The sequence below is a fragment of the Zootoca vivipara genome, chromosome 7 (genome assembly GCF_965207765.1).
Source record: "Zootoca vivipara chromosome 7, rZooViv2.hap1.1, whole genome shotgun sequence".
NCBI lineage: Eukaryota > Metazoa > Chordata > Lepidosauria > Squamata > Lacertidae > Zootoca > Zootoca vivipara.
This window is the reverse complement of record NC_142590.1, coordinates 23,791,271-23,815,148: the sequence shown is the minus strand read 5'-3', so window position 1 is coordinate 23,815,148 and position 23,878 is coordinate 23,791,271. Positions and strand designations below refer to the sequence as shown.

Genomic DNA, 23,878 nt, shown 5'->3' with positions numbered 1-23,878 from the left:
TTGCTGTGAGCTCTACACCTCACATCAACGTTCTCACAACTGTCCTGACATCCTGCGTTGCTGTGGATAGTGGATGCATGAAGGTAGAGACAGAGGGATTTCTGCAGCACGATTTTGCCTTTTAAATAGAATTCATAAGAAGGAAATTAACATCACATAAATATCTTGTCATGAGTATTCGGCAAAGGTTATACTGTTTGCCTGTACCCTATCAAAATCTATTATGTTACCTGAGCAAAGCCGGAAGATATGCAAGAGCAAATGCTGAAGATCAAAATTACCCAAGAGTAACTTGTCACTATCATCATTTCAGTGAAGTATATCACTTAATCCTTTCCCTTTCTTTCTCTTTTGCCATACTTAAACAGATGTAACGGTTGCCAAAGTAGTACTCCCTGCTCACCTTGCAGGAAAACTGTAGAACTACTTAGGATGCACAATGATTTTAAAATGCAAATGTTTTAAGTGGGCTGCTTATACGGAAAATAAATGCTGCCTATGAAAACTGCATGTTCCAGATGTTTACGTGTCTGGGTATATATATTATTCAAATACTAGTTGTGAGAACTTTGTGAACACATACATGATTCATGTCACTTTTGATTACGGCTCTACTTGAAACATAAGGTCACTAGCAAAACAAAAGATAAAGTACAGTATACTGTATGCAAGTGCGACATGCAACAAAATGTTGCACCGTGAACTGTGCAGTCCAAGATTCCAGCCATTCTGTTCCAGTTTGTTAGTGTTCCATCATGTACCATGCACATTCAGTTCTATTTGGGCAGCTTGGGGTTCCCGTGGGGCCCTTACTACTCCCACGTTTTTTTTTTTGTATTTCTGCAAACCTTGGGTGTGCCCCCAGCCTGCCAAGACCATTTTGCTCCATGGCAAACATAGCCTGAATATCAGAAATGGAGGAAATAGACCTCATCACCCTAGCTTAATAAAGTTTGTATCGTTTACATGGAATAGAAAAGATGGGAAGGTAACTAATTCTCCTACAAACTCTATAGACCTGTGCCCCAATTTTTGGGTAGTAAGAGATTCTTGACTTAAGTATTGCTGAATTGCACTTCAAGCTTATGGTATTGCTTTAGATGCAAGGCCCCAAACCATTGTTTGCACCACTGCAGCTAAACACCGAGTCAAAGGAAAGAAAATAATGCTCATATGACTATTGCCCATCACAATTTCAAGCACTGCCAAAAATTCACACCCAGGAAAATGATTCCTCAATCATAAGGTTGGGCTTATTATTTACCATCCATACACTTTGTGTTTTTCATATGCCATTGTGATCTCAAAAATTTTTTTCTCCCTTCATAATCTGGTACTTACTGATACCTTTTGAGAATACTGTATAAGCTTCTTTCTCTCCCCCCTCCCACCCCCCCCAACATATTTCGCCCTTATCTGCTTTTTTCTATTATTCTCCGAATTCCTACAGTCTAAATTCCACCCTCTTTTCTTTTATCTATAGGGTAACCTATATTCTAAGGTGCAGAGGCTTCTATGGTGGAAGGATTTAAGACAGGCATGTCTCCTTGGGCAACATAAGTAGAGACAGCAGGAGAATCAAGGAAAACACGCCGTTAGAATAATTCCCTTCAGAGAAATCAGGATGCCAAACCGTTCCTTCCAGCTACCGCTCTCATAGAGAGAATATTTATTCATTGGTAGATGAGCTTCAGCAGGCACTCAACACTGGAATTTGAATTTCTAGCTTCTACTGATGCCTCTGATTTTCCTGGGGAATAGAAAGGGAGGGCGGGGGGGAATCAGTAGAGTGAGTGCTAAGAGTTTGATCCAAAAGTTCGGGTCTGTTAACACAAAGCATTTGACATTTCAGCTGATCCCAGGCTGTACGTCTTTCCTGAACACCTTGCTGTCCTCTGAACAGTTTTACAGATTCCTTAGATATATCTGCACTGGCGCAAATTGGACAGTTTTGCATTACCTATACACTGATGCACATCCAGCCTATTCTGTTTGTACCACTTGTTGGTTGTCCGTCACATAAACACCACAGTACAGTTGAGTCATGCAATCCACACTATAGCCTGGTCACTTCTGCAACTGCTGTTGTAAATACGATAAGACGATATAATAAACCTAGGCTCCATTCCTATGTTATAACTTAAACAGTCTCTTTGCATTCTTATTTCAAGGACTTGAGGATGGACTACTGGCTGTCAATACCTTCCAAGCCTGGAGCTTATGCTGACATTTAAAACCCGGAATGGTGGGAGACCCAAATAGAGAATACCTTTTCCCATACCATCCTGCACATTTTTTAAGATCAGCAATGGACAAGGGGCAAGGTCAGCAGTGCAGCAGCCTGAGGTAGGGCTTTTTCAGTGGAAGCTCTAAAACTCTGGAATGATCTCTACACTTAAGGTGAATCTCACCTGGACATTATACTCTTATGGGAAGATGCTGAAGAAACACCTGTTTTGCTAGATTTCTGGAGTTAAGAAGCTAAAATTTATTCAAAGTCAGTTTTGTATTTTACTCATTGCTATTTTATGTTATGCCATTTGTACTCTGTACTGATGTTTTCATTGGCTTCAGAAACATGTATCGGTGTGCTTTAATATGTTGCCCAGTGAATGTACAGGGGAGAACAGTATATTCCATAAATATCCAAATAATATAAAAGCTTTAATTGTGTACTACACAAGAAGCTGCAGCTGGTGATATTCCAGGCCCGCCACCAATTCTAGTCTAAATAAAGACTAACTATAAAACTCAAAACTGTTTGAGAGAAGAAAGCTTGATTTACTTCCAGCTGAACAGGCTCTCAGGGTGAATATTCCTCAAGAGGCTAGAAAGACAAGATTTCACAAGCTGCAGTTGCTTTGAAATTTCAGTTACATTTTGCATATTTTATTAAAATGTCATTTAAATATATTTCTCTTGCAGTATTATTTATTGCAGGGATAAATATAAGCATATGTTTTCCAGTATGAAAACAGTATGATTTATGTATAGAGATGATATGTGCTGCATAATTGTAGGGAAATATTTGTATATTTGAAATTTGCCCTAGAATACTTGCTTTAATTGGATCAGGCAATATTATTCATATTTTAGGAGGGAGGGGTCAGGGGAACAAATTTAAAACTTTTCATTTCTCAACATACCAAATCTTCTCCACAACAGACCATCATAACCACAGCTATAGTTACCTTAAAGGATATGCACAGCAATTAAAGACTGGGAATGAAGAGGATACAGATATTAAACAAGTAAACAGCAATTTAACTCAGCAGTTGTATAAAGAACATTACTGTACTTTCCTTCAGTTCTCTACCAACGCTCTTAAGGGAAAACACAGACTTTAAGTATATACCTAACTTACCCATTCCCCCCCCCCTTTCTAAATGAGACCCCTCAGAACAAGTATCAGTTAATACTTTAGAGGGCATTTTGCCCCCAGTCCCATCCAACTTTAAAACGATTTCTGGTGTATAGGACTTCAAGAGAATGAAAGGGGGCAGAAGGAGGGACCAGGAGCTTTCTCCGATTCTGCAACCACAGAATCATTAGCACTTTTGAAACAGGAGAAAACTAGGTATTATATAAAACAGCTTCAGGGAGCGGCTTCAGAACACTAAGAGACAGTCCACAGGCAATTTTCTCAAAGAAAAGAACCCTTTCCATTCTGCTGTCCTCCTTTTTAATATTTTAAGCCAGATGCCTTGAGTGCTGTATGTATTCCTTTTCCATGCAGTACAGAATTCCTGCCTTTGATGGGCTGTTTTCGTTTCAAGGCCCTAATGCTGCTGTCTGCTGTGGGCACCAGAACGGGTTGCTCTGCCCGCTGGGATTTACACACACACACACCTTTCTTGGGCCGCAGAAACTGAAGAGAGGCGGGTGAGAAGCACCGTTTTCTCAGCATTCATTTCTTTGTTCTTTCGTGTCGGGAGTACGAAGTAGTTTTTCTTATGAATCGTTGGGGTTTGTTCTTTGCTGGTAGCTCTTTAGAGCTGAAAGAATGGCAGATAAAGTGAGCAACTATACCGGCGCAGTGCCTTTGTTGCCTGCTGCCACGGCTGTCTATTCAGTGCACAAAGGGCCTGACTCTGCTGCCAGCTGCTTTGGTGTTAAAAGAAGAAAAACAGCTGGCGTCAACGGAGGCGACAGCGCTGCGAATGCAAGGAGGAAGCCACACTTGGCAGATTTACACGGCATCTAAAAGAAAGGCACTGTGGTGCAGGGAAGCAGAGTGCTCAAGCACAGATGTTCCGAAAGTGTGGTCCACGGACCACCAGTGGCCCGTGAGCTTCATTCACGTGGTCATCATTCAATATCTATATAGATCTTGAATTGCTTTTTTTTTAATCGCTTACTTCACTTCTTACGCCGCATGCCTTCGCCTCACCGTTTGCATTCTTTGCCGTGCAAATCGTAACACGACAAAACGCAACATACGAAAAGATGGAATAAAAATGCAGTAAAAAAACAGACAGTGTCTAGCTCAGAGCATCACGATTGTGACAATGGGCAGAGAAAGATAATCATCGAGTGAGCTGTCAAGACCATACCTCACCTGGGCCAGTTCACTCCAGCGGAAATCCCTCCGTGGGCCAGATCGTGCATGTGCCCATGATTTCTGGCATCTGCATCTGCGCAGACACGATTTCCGGTGCCACGGAAGCGAGTCCCTGCGCCACACTGTGCCAGTTTAGCACAGCATGTGGGGACTCGCCAAGCGGGCAGCTCGGTTTGGGGCGGCTCAGGGGCCGCTTAAACGACCCTGTGGGCTGCTTGTGGCCCATGGGCCTTAGGTTGCCGACCCCTGGGCTAGGGGGTTTGATATTAGATCTGGGAGACCAAGGTCCAAATTTCCACTCAGCTGTGAAGCTCACTGCGTGACCTTGGGCCTATCACTGTCTTGCTGCATAACCTACCCCTCAGCTTATTGGAAGAACCATGTTAAACCCGAAAGTCTGGCTTATCATTTTGTGAAACACCACAACAGCCTAGTGGTCGTTCCTGTTTCATTGAGAGGAAGCTTCAAACTCCTCATTTTCAACCTATGCACCTTACAATAAAGTATCCCCTCAGGGAAACAAAACAAAACAACATTTTCCCCAGCTCCAATTTTGTCCCACCCGCTCCATATCAATAAAGGGTCATACTCATTTGTCAACGAAGAAAAATGATAATCCTGCATACATGTGCCCAAAGACTGTCAACACTAGATTGGGGAATGCCAATATACATTATGAGGTTCATAGAGAAAGAAAGAAAATGATATAACAGTGTTAAATATTATCCTTAAATGGCATGGTTTCAGTCACTAAATATACGGAACTTTAATTCTTTCTAATCTACCTTCCAAAAGATATCTCTGCCAAGGACTAAGGAGAACAGCAACAAGATAATGAAAGGGGTAAAAAATTCATCTATATAATGCATTGTTTCCATTATAACTCTATAACCTACAATTATGTACTCCTTAAATCTTTGTATTTTGTTACAGCTCTCATAATAACAAAGGCTTGATATACAGATTCTCTCCCTTGGCCGTTACCAATTGAGTGAAAAAATATGCATTTATGAAGCTTTATTAATAAGATGTGAATAATTCAAACAGCTTCTACCGTGAAGAAAAAGCAGAGTCTCTTCTTATTTGCATATAAATGAAATGATGCTTTAGTGTCAGAGTTGAAAATTAAATAATATAAAGTTTTACAGTGCAGTCCTGACACTATCATAAATATTAAGGTCATAAGTTGAGATTTTCTAACATCTCATCTTATCTTCTGTTGCAAAAGTGTGACTGAGAGGCCAAATCCTGCTTTGCCATATTTGTGTGAATAGTCACAGAGCCCAATGCATGAATTAACATGGATAATATGAACAGATTCAAAACCTTATTTGATAGTAGAAGACAAAGGACCATATGCTAATCCATGAAAATAAACAGAAACCAAAGTTATGCATTGGAAAGAGTATTAGAACGAATAGGAAAAAGAGAAAAACAAGCAAGTTCTCTTGGAATTCTGCAGGTGTGAAAGTTTTTTTTTTTTTTTTTTTAAAAAGGCCAAACAGATGAACTCTAAGGCCAAGTGGGGTTTTTAAATATGTGATGCGTTCCTACTGCATTCTGAATTAAAAATTTAAACAGTCCCATACTGACAAAAAAAAATTTCTGCTGAATTAGCAGTGAAATTTTTTTCCATCCCACCCCCCAAAAAGAGCAGCTAGATGATGTGGGGAAGGCCAAAGCTCAGCATAGAGGGATGGAAAAATCGGAGGCCCATGTATTGGAATGAAGCCATCTAGGTCTCTCTAGGACCTTGGGATTCTCTAGGACCTTGGGATTCTCCCTAGCCCAGACAGCATGCGTTTGTACGACTTGAAAGTGACCTTGCTTGTCTGAATAAAGGCTGGAGAGTGTGGAAACCTACACGGAGTAGCTAGAATGTAGCCTATGGAAGTCACATCTTGCTTTTCACCTTCTTTTGCCCCTGGCCCCGCACAACACTGGCAGCCCACAGAAGGTGGTCCATGAAATGGGAATTGGCAAGAAGATATATTAATTCTATTTAATCCTGTAGAGACCCACATGTGTGGTTTAACACCAAAGGGAAAGCGGCTGCAATCCTGTTTTCAGATCACAGGGCTTCAGCAGACTCTCAGACAGGAGAAAGCCCCCCCCCCACCTAGCAAAGTTTAATTCTCATCTTCAGGCAGATTAGTAAGGCATAGGAATTTGTGTTTGAAACTCCCATGGTTCTATAGGCGCATTTTGTGGCAGGGAATTTCATTAGGGCAAGCAGTTTCTGAGCAATGGGCGCAGTACTGCGCTTAAGATTCCACATTAAAACTGCAGAGCGGAAGGAGGACCTTTTTCTGCCTCCCCACTTCCAACTACTCTCTGGAGACTGGAGGAGAATATTAGGGGGGTGGGCAGGGGAAGGACTAGACCGTCTGAAAAATGAACATAATTTAGCTGCCGTTCATTCATTTTCAGCTTTGTATTCTTGTTATAAAAAAAGCACGCCCAGGCATTTTGTTGTTGCAGCCAAAACCTCGGTTTAAGGTGCTATTTAGCGCCTAGATTTCATATTTCAGTTTCTGACACTGATAGGTATAGCCTCACTTATTCTGTTCGGCTGCATGAAGCAGCTGGACCCCCCCCCCCAATTCCTCATGTATGAAACAAACCACACTCTGGAGTAAGTTTTAAAATGCTTTACCGTACTAACTTTAGGTCACAGTTGTGCATTGTCCTATGAAGCAACAGTAAGAAATGCAGGTAGAAATATTCTTAGGTAGAAATACAGCCAGATCACTTCAGACATGTGTCTGAAGCTGGGAGATACTGAGTGGCACGTTATCCCTCCATAGCTACACCATAAAGAAAGAGGATGAGGAAAGGAAGATAAGAAACACATCACTCCCTAACTGGGGTGTGTGTGTGTGACCTAGCTGAGCCTACAGTAGCAGCTAGAACTCTTGAGGTCCTTAACTCCTTCATATACTGTACTAATTAGGAAAATATGCATACTGTAGGTATGTTTCATGGCAAAAATCTTCCACAGCCCACAGGTTTTAAAAGACCCCCCCCCCCAGTGTTGAATAGCATGTACTGTAGTTTGCATACAACCAGTCATAGGTTCAACTTCTCTAGATAGGGCTTGGGGAAAAACTCCTCTCTGAAAGTGAGCAGAGTCACCACCCACCAGGGTAGACAATACTGAGCCAGATAGGGACACGTGTGGTGCTGTGGTCTAAACCACTGAGCCTCTTGGGCTTGCCGATCGGAATGCCGGCAGTTCGAATCCATGCAACCGTGGTGAGCTACCGTTGTTCTGTCGCAGCTTCTGCCAACCTAGCAGTACGAAAGCACAACATTGCAAGTAGATAAATAGGTACCACTGTGGCAGGAAGGTAAACGTTATTTCCGTGCGCTCTGGCACTCGTCACGGTGTTCTGCTGCGCCAGAAGCGGTTCCGTCATGCTGGCGACATGACCTGGAAAGCTGTCTGTAGACAAACGCCGGCTCCCTCGGCCTGAAACAGGATGAGCACCGCACCCCAGAGTCACCTTTGACTGGACTTAACCAGGGGTCCTTTACCTTTACCTATTTACTGAGTCAGATGGACTACTGCTCCAATTCTGTAGAAGGCTGCCTCTATGAATCCAGAAAACAGAAATTCTTACACATGAATGGTATCAATTAGTATAAACCAGACAGAATGAACCCGCTCAGTGCCATTGTTTTTAAAACTATTTTAGTTGTTTTTTTTAATGGCATGTGCTTGTTGTTGTTGTTTAGTCATTTAGTCGTGTCCGACTCTTCGTGATACCATGGACCATAGCATGCCATGTGTTTAAATTGGCTTGAGACTTACATGGAAGGAGATTCACAAATTAACAAAATAAATAACTGGCAAAAAAGCAGTTGCTAGAAGTAATGAGGCACAGGAGCAGCGATTAGCATCAAGAATAGAACTTTCCTTTCTTTAACGTTTGGCGTTTTTCAGGTTAAGTTTTATCCATTTCTAGAAATTAGACAGCCTTTTTCTGGCAGATCCTGTGGGGCTGAAGTTGAGTTTTCCCTCCCCACTATGGAAATGTTGGAGGGGGGACAAATTGTTTTCAGAAATCTAAGGCAATTGCTCCATGTTCCGATAAATCCAAAATCTTCCTCCGGATCTGTAGCCATTTAAACCCGAAACAGCTCCCCCCCCTCCCCACTTTGAAAGACAGTGCAAATCCGCTGAAGATCAACTGTTCTGAAATGGGGAAAGGTTCAGAATAACAAAATGGGAGTTTATGGGAAATAGCTATTTGGAGATGTGATACTGTAGATTTTTTTCTTTCTTTTTAAAAATATTTTGAAAATTAATTTTCCAATATTTACAGTTTCCCAATTATACGGATTCCAATGAATATCAAAATGATTCCAATTGATTCCAATTTTGCAGAATTTAACCAAAGTGGTTTCCTGCGCTCCTTGATCAATGTTTTTTGTCCAGTACTTATACTGCTGTGGTTTTTGTATTTTTTAAAAATTGACATCCAGTTACGTTTCGGTTGGTCTATCAATCGCAGCAGCTGCATTTTCAGCGATTACTATCCGTGTAAATGATAATAATCTCCTCTAACTTTCCATTTTGACCAAACTGCGGGAGGCAGTGCAAGACAGGAGTGCTTGGCGTGCTATGGTCCATGGGGTCACGAAGAGTCGGACACGACTAAACAACAACAAACTTTCTATAGGATTCCAAATGAGGTGCGCTAATTATTTTCCTTTTCTCTGCGTGTGTCATCTGATTATGATGTCCTGGGCCTCCTCGACCTCCCTCCCTTGGTAAGATCACAAAACCCAGGCCATTCCCCCAAATCTGCAGCGCCTTTTAAAAACTTTTGACTGTTTAGGGCGGCCTTAGGGCCTTAGGCCATGAAGCAGGAATAGAGCAAGTCAGGGCAACTTAAGGGCAGCGTAGCTTCAGCCGCTGCCAGCGAGCATGCTCGGCAGCTCGGTGCCGCTCCTCGCCTTCCTCCCAGCACCGAGAAGGGCGGCGTGTGCGTTGGGCGCGTCAGCAACCTCACCCAGCCAATCCCCCTCCGCGTTTTTCAAGGCGGCGGCTGGATTGGTTGATCTGACCGCTTCGCACGGGCGCTGGGGATTGGCCGCCCAAGAGCAGGCTGCGGAAGGCGGCACCGTCAAGCGCTTTGTGGAGGGAGAGATCGGACTTCGGCGCGCGTGCGTTAGGAAGGAGAAGTTTCCCGGTAGGGAAAGCGAGAGGCCGGCTTGTCTTTTCCTCCTTCTCTCTCCTTCTCTCTCTCTCTCTCGCCGCCGCCTCCTCTCCCTCGGCCGCGGGAATCCCCTGCCTGCCGAGCTCCGGGCGCCTTCCAAATGTGCCAACACTGGAACGGGTAGAGGAGGCGGCGGCGGCGGCGGCGGCGGCGGCGGCAGCAGCAGCAGCCCTGGGCCTTCTCTTCAGACGGCAGCGGTGCGCCTGCCTCCCGCTCGGCAGCGTCCTCCCTGCCACCCTCCCTTGCTATAATAAAACCGCCGGAAGGGGTGATGAAAGAGGGAAGGCTGTGAGCCGCTCGGAGTCCCTCCCCTCCGCGCCTTCTTCCCCACCCTCGTCGCTTGCGGCTGCCTCCATTCACTACCGAGGAGGAGAAGCCCCCTCGACGCGTAGAAACGAGTCCGCCTTGCTATGTAGCCAGCCCTGCCAGTTCCAGCAGGCAGCACCTTTTCAGCCTGCTCCTGAGATCGCGGCAGCCCGCAAGGGCGCAACTCCGGTTCACTCGCCACGCGCTCCTTTCCCTTCCTTCTCTTTCCCTTTTCCACCAGCTGCTGCTGCTGTCACCGTTTCTTGACCGGGCACAGGCGGGGTGAGGAACCGGAGTGACCCCCAGGCAGCGGGTTCTCCCCCAGCCCCTCTGCTCTGCCCGTACTTTCTCCTCCAGCCTCTATACATAGAGTTGGGTAGATCGCCTTGCTAGGATGCCCCCTTGAGCGGGAGAGTTGGAAGGCTCATCCCACCCCCTTTTGTCTTGTGAAGAAGGCATTCTCTCTAAAGCCTGCTACATACTGACAAATTAATCTTCTTGCAAAACAGTATGCCACAAGAGGCTGCCTTATACGTCCATGGGTTGCAGTAAAACTTCTGCTTCTGCCTAAAAAACAAAACAAAAACACCCCAGGACCCAAACTCTGGAACCCACAGGGTTAAAAAAAGAAGTGATCCCCTGTGTGTTCCTGATTTCACTCCGCCCCGGTGCTTTGTCCCATTTGCCCTCCTCTTTTGTAAGTTTACATCTCTCTCTCTCTCTCTCTCTCTCTCTCTCTCTCTCTCTCACACACACACACACACACAGAGTTGCCTCCGATGCTAGTCCTGCTCAGAGTAGACTCACTGAAATGAATTAAAAATCCAAACATTAATTTCAAAGTATCTACCCTAATTTTTTTAATTTTTTTGACTATGTCAGACCAACACAGCTACCCACCTGTAACTGCCCTAAGTAGGATTTAGTTGGATGTAGCTGGTTATTATGACCAAAGTATCTTACCCAAAAAGATCTGCACAAACCAGTTTACCTGAGTGCATTATTCTCAGGGTGGGGGACTCATTTATTTATAATTGCATAATCATATGGGACTAAATTGCATTATGTTGTAAGGACCTTTTATTAAATCTTAGAATTGTAAAGTTGGAAGGTACCCAAGGGTCATCTATTCCAACCCACTGCAATGCCTGGAACCTGGCATTGGGCTGCAAGAATGTACTGTAAACTGTCACATTTTCAAAATGTCTGATAGCCAGGTTCTATGACTTTTCACAGGCTGGGAGTAGTGGCTCCCTCAGATTGTACTCATTATGGAATTAGACTTGAAAAGAAAGTACTGGCACAGTTTGTGTTGTGGATATGCTACTTCCATAGTTTACTTGATATGGTTCAGACTTCAGACTGACCAATGCATTATTTTCAGTGAAAGTCTGTAGCAGCTGAAGCTGTGAAATGTGCATTCTTCTTGTTGTGAATTCTACTGATGTTAACAACTATCTGACCAATAGAATGCAAAATCTCTTAACTGGTATTTGAAGCATACAGTATGTGTTAATGAGATGAAAGCAAACTAACTGTGGCTTCAATTGAGAATATGTTTGATACACATAGACTTTTAGTGACTTTTTTGTGGGCTGATTTATCCACATTGAGCAATGTTTTATGACCAACATTTTTTTAAAAAAGACGCAAAAATGAGCATTTTCCTAGCAGATTTACAACTTTGGGAAACAGGGGGGGGGGGCTGGAGGGCGCCAGATATGCTTAAGACAGCCCTGTTCTGCATCTTCAGGTGGGAATGCTGAGAGGGTGGGTTTCCCACTTGTGGGGAGGGAGAAGGGAGAGTTCCCCACACGGTTCGTTCCTTGAGCCCCTGATCAGCATCGTAGCAAGGAACTTCTTGGGGGAGGGGGTTTGCCATAATCCTGGAATTTCCCCGACACATAAGGAACACCGCAGCCGCTGACAGTGTCCCGGTGGGGAATTGCCTGTGTGCCCAGGAAACACTGGGTGTATGGCAGCCTGTGTCTTTTTTTGGCCCATTCTCCTCAGAAATAGCTAAAAACAAAAACAAAAAAAACGCCTCTTCCCCGAAAGCTCTACAAATTTTTTGTCTGGGTTTTCACTTTGGATTTCAAAGTTATTTGCTAACTTCAATTTTTAAAAACTTGAAATGGCAAAATTTATTCCGGATTGCAAGAATAAGTAATGCAGCCATTTCCGATTAGCTTCCTTAAAAACCTTCGGGTGTAGGGCAGTATCGAAATTAAATAAATAAATGAAATGAAATGTTTCAGCGCACAAGTAATATTGAATATTCCTGCCAATGGCGGCGCTTTCAAGTCTCTTAAAAGGCATGTCAAAATTTCATTTTGTGGGTTTGGCCACCAGTTTCTTCAGGTCTGGCTCAGGTTCAATTGGCATTAGCTGCCAAGCCAGCTGGTCTCTTTTGCAGCATGGTTGAGCGTATGTAAGTTTTGGCAAATTTGAGCTTTGAGAAGCTGCATTGAAGGTTTAGAATAAAAGTAAAATATTGTTGGAAATTTCCAAGATATAACAAAAACTAATCTTTATAATGCTGTGCCATTCAAATGTCCGTTCTGTGCCCATCTGAGGTTGGCTGCCTAGTTGGCCCAGTGATATCACTGGACCTGCACTCAACCCATCTCCCTTCCTTGGATTTGCTTGGCCCCTCCTGAGGTGCTCTGCTTCCTACCCCAAATATAAGTTAGAAGAATTAGCATGCAATATTTCAGGCTTCCTCAACCTCGGCCCTCCAGATGTTTTTGGCCTACAACTCCCATGATCTCTAGCTAGCAGGACCAGTGGTCAGGGATGATGGGAATTGTAGTCTCAAAACATCTGGAGGGCCGAGGTTGAGGAAGCCTGCAATATTTGAACCTTGTGGACACCCAAAATTGCTGTACCCCAACCTTAGGCACCTGTGTTCCTAAATAAGACACCCCCCAAAAAATCCTGAGGGTCTTGACATGATTTAGCTTTTAAGGTGACATGAGATATAATCAAATAACGATGCAACCCTATACCACATGTCTGAGAGTAAGTTCTGTTGAACATTGCTGCTGAGTAGGCATTCATAGTGTTGCACTGCATGGCTGCAGTCCTCTGTGCCCTTACCTGGGAGGAAATCCTGCTGAAGGCATATGGAGTTTCTTCTGAGTAAAGGCCTGGCGGTCAACTATGGACATCTTGGATTCTTCCCCATGCCATATCCCTTGCTGGCCCTGCTGTCTGGCTGGGAATGCTTTTCCACACCTGATGTGTTTAATGGATGCATTCCTAAGTACAGCCGTACCTTGGAAGTCGAGCAGCATTTGTTCTGGAATGTTTTGGTTCCCGAACGTCACAAACCCAGAAGTGACTGTTCCGGTTTGCAAACTATTTTTGGAAGCCGAGCGTCTGACGGGGCTTCCGCGGCTTCTGATTGGCTGTAGGAGCTTGGTTTTCGAACGTTTTGGACTTCCATAACAGATTCTGCTTGACTTCCAGGGTATGACTGATTATTATTGAGTACACCCCAACATACTGAAACTTGTTTCCCAGTAAACATAACTAGAACTGTGCTGTAAATTTCAGCTACCATTCTGAAATCTGCTTCTTAAAACGGAAGGGGCATTGATTTTGAGGTTCTTCCTGCTCTGACCTCATTGTGTGATGACCCAATTCAGATGCTCAATTTAGTGTTTCGCAAAAGTTGAGCCCTTCTTTCCTAACAAACCCCCACAGGTTGTCCTCTTCTTACTCCCCACCCCTTATAAATGCTGATAATGAGTTCTGTAGCAGTCTGATACCTTCACAAGCAGCTCCATGTGCCCTGTTGCTGCTTGTGAGGTTCTACTCTTAATACACATTCACATGTATTTTTACCTTACTGTTGATTTTAATTGTATTCTGAAAGTTTCCAATACCTGTTTTTAATTGTTTCATTGATCATTGAAATCTTTCATTCCTTTTGTAAACCACTTAAAAATATTTTTATTGCAATCAAGCAGCTAAATTAACATTTTGTTAAAGTAAGAATGAATTGGCATCAGAAGGACAGTAGAACAACACAGCTCACATCTTCACATCTTTTAAAAATAAAACCTACCTCATGCAATGATGAGGTAGTGTGAATATTATTACTCCCTTAAATACAGTGTGGATCAGTGGAGGTACGCTGTCAGGGTATTATTCAATCCACCCAGGTCTTGATTGTCAGTGCAAGAAAGAAGGCTCATACTGCTTTAAGATCCTACCTTTCAGTGGATCTTTGTGTCTTCCCCACTCTGTGCCCTCCCTTGGGGAATACACATGACTTGAGAACCAGTAGCTTACAGTGCAGTCATTTATGTGTCCATTCAAAATAAGTCCCACTTAGTTTAATGGTGGTTATTCCCAGGTAAATGGGCGTAGGATTGTAGCTTTAGTTTCTCAAATGAAAGACTGGAGCTCTAGCTTGCCTAAAAGCTCCATTCATTACTCTCACAATTCCTGCATCTTGTCTTACTTTCTTTTTGTTTAAAGTATTTCTAATTGCTAAGAGACTTGTGTTAAGGAAAAAGAAGCAAGACTATACAGCTAAATAAATACTGAATTTAATTTAAGTATCCAGTAATTCTGGGTATAGGCATTCTTTGCGGTACCTAGTTATCTACTTGCACTTTGACGTGTTTCCGAACTGCTAGGTTGGCAGGAGCGGGGACCGAGCAACGTGTGTGTGTGTGTGTGTGTGAGAGAGAGAGAGAGAGAGAGAGAGAGAGAGCGCTCACCCTGTCGCGGGAAGTCTAACCTCCGACCTTCTGATTGGCAAGCCCTATAATTGTTTGCTTTTTGTATCCGTGTATTGGGGGGGGGGTTCTTAAAATAATTGTAGACACTGTCAAATCTTCAACTAGAAATATTCTTTTTACAAAAAAATCAGCATAGCAAATATCTTGCTTTGACCAAAGCCCATCTTTGCTTTGTGTACCAGATCAGCATGTGGTACAATTAAAATTTTTTAAAATTACTATGCCATACTGTATGGGCTTCACGGCAAAAGGCTAACAAATAACCTAAAGCTATGTTTAAGATCAATACAGTATGTAAATTTGAGATGACTTTAAAAAGAAAGTATTGGGCATTCCATATGTTGGGTGGCATTCCATTCAGTGCTTTTAGAAATAGTTTCACATCATGTACAAACTAAACGACAAAGTTTAAGGTAGCTTGTGCTTGGTTATTTTAATATTTATGCTTGCAACCTTCAGTTTAAATGCAGTGGAAGGCTTGTATTTGACCAGGAGTCTTGCTACAAGGAGCTACCTTGTAAAGTTAACCTGCTCTGACAAGCCCCAGATGTTGTTCTTTTCTCCAGACCAATGATTTGATAGAGCTCAAACAATGATCATGGAACTATGATTTCCACATTTTGAGCTATAATATTTGTCCAGCAAGAAGAAATGAGAAAATACAAAAACTTAACTGCAGTTACTGAATTGTTCAAAGGGTATTAAAATTTGCCCTTGATCGCTAATCTAATATTGATAAAAGGAAAAAATAGTCTAATTTGAATTGATACTGTTTTATACTTTGGCAGCTATTTCACATTCTTTTCAAAAGCAGTCTAGATAGCTCTTATTACATACAGTATTTTGTTCAATATTCTTGCAATCAATTAGCTGAATGCTGGATTCCTCAATCTGTTAAAATGGTCAATAATTGTTCAAGCTTGTAGTGGGCTGAAATAAAGAGAGCTTAAAAGACTCTGTACACGGGTGGCACTGTGGACGTGGGTGGCGCTATGGGTTAAACCACAGAGCCAAGCGCTTGCCGATCAGAAGGTCGGCGGTTTGAATCCCCGCGACGGGGTGAGCTCCCGTTGCTCGGTCCCAGCTCCTGCCAGCCTAGCAGTTCGAAAGCATGCCAGTGCAAGTACATAAATAGGTAGCGCTACAGCGGGAAGGTAAATGGCATTTCCGTGTGCTGCTCTGGTTCGCCAGAAGCAGCTTTGTCATGCTGGCCACATGACCTGGAAGCTATACGCCGGCTCCCTCGGCCAATAGAGTGAGATGAGTGCCGCAACCCCAGAGTCGGTCACGACTGGACCTAATGGTCAGGAGTCCCTTTACCTTTTAAAAGACTCTGTATACACAGTCATTTTGTTTATTGTTTCTTGATTTTTTTTTTAATTGAATGATGGCTTATCAGAATTTCAGGATATAAATGACATTTATTTAAGTCATTCTCTGAAATACTTAATTATCATTGTAAGCTTTGCTTTTGGTTCCTAAACTCTGTTTTGTTCTGCATTACTTTGAATCCTTTGAATTAAGCCTACGATTACCTTCCTGCCAAAAGGCATGATAGAAGGGGTGAGGTTCTTTTGACTAATTTCCCCCTTTGCCATGGGGACCCATATCCCCATGCCTGCAGGTGAGTGTTTCAGTAATTCTATGGGTCAGTTGTGAAAGGGAGGGAAAGTCCGCTACAACACTTGAGTCAGTGACCACCATATTTCAAAAGAGCAACCATGCCCTTAACATCTGTGGAAGCATCTCCAGTGCCTATTAGTCAAAGTCTGTGCTGTTAACAACACTCACAAGCACACAGAAGAAACCCATGAATTGATGGGACGATTCCCCCAGAACATCTCCCTGTATCACAATGCATACGATGGCACCACACATTCCTGCTTATTATTTCATCTGCTTCTGTGACACAGGCAGCAACTGTCCCAATGATGCTACCAGTTACCAGGCATCTCTTCATGCAAAGGGCTTTAAGCCCCCTTAAGCTACAGACTGTGCACAGGCACTGTTGTGGAGTGCAGTACAAAAAAGGAGGGATGAGAAGTTCAGACTGCAGCACCCTTATGGTTCCCTGGACAGAAGGCCTGCAAAATGCACACACAGTCCTCCAGAGACAAGGATTCAAGACCCATTGAGTAGTGAGGGAATTCTTTTATGTTTGATAACTGTATTGATTTTTGTAATAGAATTCTAAAAGCTGCAGGATCAGCAAAGCTATGCAGCTAAGCTCAGTCTATCACTTTTATTATGGTTTTTAACTAATGGAAATGCCTCCCATCTGCTATAGGTTTCCTCCCCAAAAAATAAATAAAAAGTAGGTGTAGTTAGAATACATAGGTAAGGTAAATTTAGGGAACAGGCTTCTATAAAATAGTTGGTATCAACTATTTTATAGAAGCCTGTTCCCTAAATTCCAGTAACTGAACAGAATTTGTTTTTGAATTACTCTGGTTCAGTTCCCCCAGAAATAATAATATTATAACAGCAAACTTAAAAAAAACACCATAGCTTAGTAAGAAGTAAAATTTTACATTAATCTCGCTCCTGAAAAAATTCTTCAAAATAAAATTAGAAGAACTTTACCAAACTGAGAACTTAATCACTCACTAGAATTTTAAATCTTCAGAGTAAAGTCCATTAGTTTCTAAAAGCCATTTTAAAAAAAGATAGACCCATTGTATATAAAAATGCAATCTTCAGATATCAAGGGTTAAAGTCATACATGAAGGGTTAAGTCATACTCTTGAGTACACTAATTGAAATCAATTGGACTAACAAGAAGTCCACGGATTAAATGAAATTTCAAACTGAGTCCTACTCTTGACAGTTGGATTCAACTCAGTGTGTCTTTTATTAACAGTTAAGATAATGTCCTTTGTGATGTAATCACTTGACTACTAGTATATCATCACCTGAGCCCATCAAGTCATTGCATAAAATCTTCCCAATGGCTGTTGGATGGTGATGCTTTCCAGGTGATGGGGTCTGAGCCGTATGTAGAATGAAAGGTAAAGGAATTTGTTTCATCATATGCCTCCTGAGATATTCATTATCCACAAACAATAATGTTTTCATACTTTTAGTAAAAACATCCAATTATTTATCAATACAGGAATGGAGTGCTATAGCAGTGTCCTGTGCTAGTAAAATTCTTCATTTGAAGCATATGGAATGAACTGCTGTAAGTGATTAGATAATGAACACGATAGCCTGCTGTTTTCACTCATAGGATCTTAAGAGATGGAAGGGATGTTTGGCATCATCTAGTCCAGCACAATGCAGAATCTGTGGAGCAGGATGCAACTATGCCATTCCCAATAGATAGGTTCCAGTGAATTGTCTGAAGCTACTGCCTTGCTGACCTGCATGACAACCCTTGGGATATTTTGAAAATGGTTGCCACGTGGGCTCTTAATCTTCTCAATGCCTACACACCAATGTCTTAAACACCATTTAATGTGTTCTAGGTTATCAAGACTCGAGAACATCCTGTGAAAGGTACATGGTCTGAACACCTCGATGTTGAGGGTACGTAGTTAAAAGAGATTTGTGGTTATCTGCGGGAATCTTGAGTAATTGGCAGCTTTCTGTTAACAATATTTCCTAATGTGGAATTTTGAGCTTTTTGTGCATGTGCATACTTAAATAAAAATAGCACGTATTTTCAGGATCAGCTTCTCAATTCCGCCCTAATTGGAGGTGTTAAATGTAATGGATAATTGCAAACACTAAGACATGGAGGGTGACATCTACTTGACATTTTGAAGGAAGTTAAAATGTGGGAAATAAATTCCATCCTTGGAAGAATTCTTGTGTACATATAGCTATTAATGCGCGTCATAGCTTAGAATCTGACCATTTTGTGGATTTTTATTACTTACATATTTTCCATTAATGTCTCCTAATGTGATTTTAAAACTATATTTAGCTAGTGGGGTGGGGAAGCTCTTCAAAATTTGGTGTGCATTGCTTGTTATCTTTACGAAAAAAATCAACATTTGACCAATACTTTCTGATAATTGGTTAAAAGTTTGATTCCTAATATCTCTTTAATTGCTGTTGAATAGAAAAGCAAATATATTTCTATATTCATTAAGGACTGTCAGTTTTGATTGAGGTCTTATGCATACTTTATAGTAAATCTTACTGACCTCACAGAGACTTCTGATACATAGGATCAGACTGTACAGTACAGGCTATCCAACGTTCATTCTCATACAACATCACTGTTCTTTATATAGCTGAAAGGGACCAGACTTGTTTGAACCTGTTTAGTCCTCAAAAGCCTAGCTTTCCTATTCTGAACTTTGTTATCATTGCTTCCCTGTTTGCTTGTAGGTAGTTTTGTGATGGATGCAGATGAACACCCTCCCTTGCATTGTGAAGACTCTCGTATGAAATACGACCACAGCAAGAAACCGTCAGGTATACATTGTCACACATCTGAACGCCCTCTACAATATTGTCACTAATTCCCCTGTCCGTTCCCTGTTCCTGTCTTCATATCATTGCACATTTGCACCCTGGTATGTGCAATGATTGCTAGGTTCTCTTAAGATGATAAATGGATGTAAACTTTATCAGAGCCAAAAAGTGATCTGGTGAATGCAATTGCAGAGGAACTTGTAGCAGAAAGAAGTTGGACTTTTGATGTACTTGGTTGGTTCATATGTACAGGTTTATTCTTGTTTTGAATTCCAGCCAAACTTGTTTTTCTTACATAATTGATCTCATTCAAGCTAGACGAGAGTGGTTAAAGAGAGAGAGTTTTGTTAGGTTTTTATGGCTAGGATCCAAGAAACTGCTTGGGATCATGCAAAGGGCTTACACTCGCCTGCCTGGTTTTTTATGGTGATCAACTGATCCCTATATCACAAACCTCTTTCTGAAACGCCCCTCAGTTTCAAAAGCAATTTGCTTTAAAGCAAGAGAATAGAGGGATGTTGGTAGAGAAATGCAAGTCTAAAACCCCTTTGGGCTCACATAACAGATGTAGCTTTATGGTTCTTTGGATCCCGGCCCCTAGCTTTAACTCACAATTTTGTGGGTCGTGAGGAGTAATTGTGGACATGGCTTGCAGCAGCCCAACAGAGGATAAATAGTGTACTTCATAACAGCATGAGAGACTGCCCAGTGGCTCTAGGGCCAGGCAACTGAGTAAGCTGTCCTTAAAGGGGGAGCAGATGCGAAAAGTGTGTACATTGTCCTGCAGCTGAAGATGTAATGTGTGTGGTATCTTTTGAAGCAGGTCGGGATTAGCCTGGCTTATCAAAAATAGATTTGTTGTGGAAAAGAGCAGTGCATTACGGCATGCTAAGCCTCAGAACAAGAATACTGCATTTAGATAAACAACTTTCAGTAGCTTCCAGCTGGTTAAGTATAATGAACACGTTCAATGACATTCAAGTGGTTCACAGATGAAAGCCTATTTTACCAAAATTATAGGTAAAGGTAAAAAGATATGGTAAAGGACCCCTGAATGGTTAAGTCCAGTCAAAGGCGACTATTGGGTGTGACACTCATCTCACTTTTCAGGCCGAGGGAGCAGGCATTTGTCCACAGACAGATTTCTGGGTCATGTGGCCAGCATGACTAAACCGCTTCTGGCACAACAGGACACTGTGACAAGCGGCAGAGCGCACGGAAACACTGCTTATCTTCCCACTGCAGTGGTACCTGTATATCTACTTGCATTGGTGTGCTTTCAAACTGCTAGGTTGGCAGGGGTTGGGACAGAGCAATGGGAGCTCACCCTGTTGTATGGATTCAAACCACTGACCTTCTTATTGGCAAGCCCAAGAAGCTCAGTGGTTTAGACCACAAGCGCCTTCATTTAACCCTATTGGTATGTCAGCAACAGCCCTTTGTAAAATAACAATGACAGTAAGACAACAGGGTTACAGCATTTTCCTAAGCTTTAGAAAGAGTAATGTCAAGTCCAGGGGTGGCTAATCTGGCCATCCAAGACTAGCGAATTAATCAAAATGATCAAGAGGCTGGAGCAACTGCCCTATGAGGAAAGATGACCGCATTTGGGGCTTCTTAGCTGAGCGAAAAGTCAAGTAAGAGGTGACATGATAGAAATATATAACATTATGCATGGCTGGAGAAAGGACAGAAGAAAGTTTTTCTCCCTAGTAACACTTGAACTCATGGACATCCAATAAATCAGTATATTGGAAGGTTCAGAATGGTGAAAGCAAGTACAGTGTGTAGTTAAAAACTATGGAAGTTGCTCCCACAAGAGGCAATGATGACCACCAACTTGAATGGCTTTTAAGGAGGATTTTCAAGGAGGCTTTTACGGATGGCTTTTAAGAGAAATTTATGGAGTATAAGGCTGTTGATGGCCCCCACTCTGCCCTCCTGTTCGGAGCCAGTATGCTTCTGAATACCAGTTGCTGGAAACAGGAGGCGAGAGTGCTGTTGTGTTCAGAGTCCTGCCTGCAGGCTTCCCACGGCACTTGGTTGGCCACTGTGAGTACAGGATCCTGGACTTGATGGGCTACAGGCCTGGTCAAGCAAGTCTGTTCTAATGTTGTTCGGCTTCAGTTCCCATCAATCTCAGTCAGCATGGCCAATGGACAGGGATGGTGGATTTTGTAGTCCAACAGCATAGGAAGGGTCACAGGTTAGCCTGCTCTAGTCATGTTACAGAGAACAGTCATGTAATACAGAACAATTGTCTAACAGAATTAGGGTACCTTTGTTTGTGTTGCCTTGGTTTTTGCAGAAAATGCAATATAACATCCTTGCCATGCCATCTAGTGATAAAGAGTATGAAAAGCAGTGGCTTTTGAATTAGCTTTTGAATTCAACAGCTCTAGGTAATAGTGCAAATCTGCTGCCTGCTTTGTTTCCAAGCCCACCTTTTGTCTCTGGAAAATATTTTTAGTGATTGACATAGCCTGGTCCTTGACATCCTTTGATGGTTAGTTTGTTGTGTGCTGGTAACATAGACGATAGAGATGTTGTGTAGTGTAATCTGATCTACCAACCTGATGGCTCATAGAAGTGCTTTGAAAACAGTTGTTGCCATTGCACCCTGCTATTTTGGACCGAAGCACAATTGTATATCCTTGGAATATAGACTATTGCGACGCAAGGTGGGAAGGCAAAAAAAGAAAAAGTGGTAAAACCCTCATCCTCCCATACAGAACAAATGAAATGTAGACAGAAAAGGCCTGAATCCTGTCCCCAAAGAATCTCAGTTTAAAAGTGTAAAAAACTGGGAGGGGCAGTGGGCCTTGGTTAGACACCAAGGGAGAACTCTTGGGGTGCTATGGTGCCAACAGATGCCGCATTGGGGACCCCAGCTGTAGGTTCTTAAGCGATTAGTTCTAATCAAACTATAGAAAAAAATAATCTTAAGCATTGGTTCACTCTTTGGAGGAAAAATGAAGCTAAATGCGTGCACTGAATGAATGTAATTAACACTCCTTTGCATTCCTGTGCTGTCTTTCATAAAACTTAATAGATGCTATTTGCAACTTGCAAAGGGCTTGCTATTTTCTCTACCGCTTTATTGAACAATAGCAAACTCCTAACTAATGGTATTTTTGTGTGTGAACTATATAGCAAGTGGGTGCCATGAGTACTCATTGAGTAAAGTATGCTATGGTGTTTCTATCTGCGGTCAAGTGGGGCTCACTAAGAATACGGTCCTGTGTGCGCATAGGCTACGATCAAAGTCCACTTCGCACTGGGCTGGGGTTGAATTAGGTAGAGGTGTCTCTCTTCCCAGCACACCATTCTCTGCTGGCATTGGAGTTCCCCACTCTCACCTGCTGAATTGGGATGCAGGTAGTGCCAGCAGTTAACCCAAAACAGGGAGGGCCCAAGCTGGCCCCATTGTCATCATTTTATGGGATCAGGCAACTACAGACTGGGACAGTGATGTGCATGCCCTGAACCTTCCAGCCAGCCAGCCAGTGTGCTGCTGCTGCCCAGTCAGGGTTCCTACCTGTTGGCACTTAGCCTTGTTGAACTCTGGTCTTGCTTGTGTGTAAATCTGTTTAGGATTGCGCTGTGCATTAATATTATTACTGTTTGTTCTGCATACCAGAGGAAGGTTTCGTGTTCCTGCATCTCTCATCATCACGGGAGGTGTATAGCATGTGCCTTGAGCCATGCTGATAGAATAGAACTGGCCACTTATTTTCAGATGTCAGCCACTGATATTCTTGTTCTGTGTGATGAGTATTCCAGTGGAATGTGTTTGTTGTAGAAATGTTTTATTTATTTTTAAGAGAAAGTCACGTATCCATATAACCCATGGGAGACTTTATTTATTTATTTATTTACTTTAATTTATTATTAAATATTTTCCTCATTTACAATGCACACACATTGCCTTTTTTTTCCAGATTGCGTTTTCTACAGATCAGTTACATTTGTTGTAAAACATTGGTGTTATATGCAGTATTGGGTTGTTTAGGACTAAGATAGTTTATGCTAATATTTAATTTCATTATTGAAGTGTTCACTTTGCAATAATGATATGTAACATATTAATGAGAAAGTGTTTTTTTAATTTCTCAACAGGAGCAAGTACAGATATTGAACAGCTTTATGAAGCAGTGCCACAGCTTGCAAATTTGTTCAGAATTAAGGGGAAAATTGGTGAAGGTATCATGATAATTCTGGTTTTTTATCCTAGAAAATGTTGCTTAACCTGTCCTTGTGGGTGGTATTCAACTACGTTTTATTCAGAGTAGACTTGAAATTAAGGGACCCAACTTGGTCATGTTCATTAATTTCAGTAGATGTACTCCAGATAAAACTACTACTACTACTACTACTACTGTACTACTAATAATAATAATAATAAAATTATTATTATAATCTAGCTGAGTCCCCCCAGCCACTCTGGGCGGCTCCCAAATGAATATTAAAACAATACAGCATTAAATATTAAAAACTTCTCTAAACAGATGTCTTTTAAAATAGGATAGCTGCTTATTTCCTTGACATCTGTTGGAAGGGCGTTCCACTGGGTGGGTGCCACTACCGAGAAGGCCTTCTGTCTGGTT

The 23,878-nt window shown here is 42.2% G+C and overlaps 1 protein-coding gene across 1 annotated transcript in view; it reads left to right on the top strand.

The window, feature by feature from the left end:
* The first annotated feature begins 9,657 nt into the window (after positions 1-9,657).
* Positions 9,658-23,878, top strand: part of CDC7 (cell division cycle 7) — a 31,825-nt gene continuing 17,604 nt past the window's right edge. The window contains exons 1-4 of the mRNA XM_035123502.3: positions 9,658-9,759; positions 18,314-18,374; positions 19,185-19,271; positions 23,391-23,474. Of these exons, the coding sequence (XP_034979393.3) occupies positions 19,196-19,271; positions 23,391-23,474 (160 nt within the window). The 5' untranslated portion in view covers positions 9,658-9,759; positions 18,314-18,374; positions 19,185-19,195. The remainder of the gene's footprint in view (positions 9,760-18,313; positions 18,375-19,184; positions 19,272-23,390; positions 23,475-23,878) is intronic.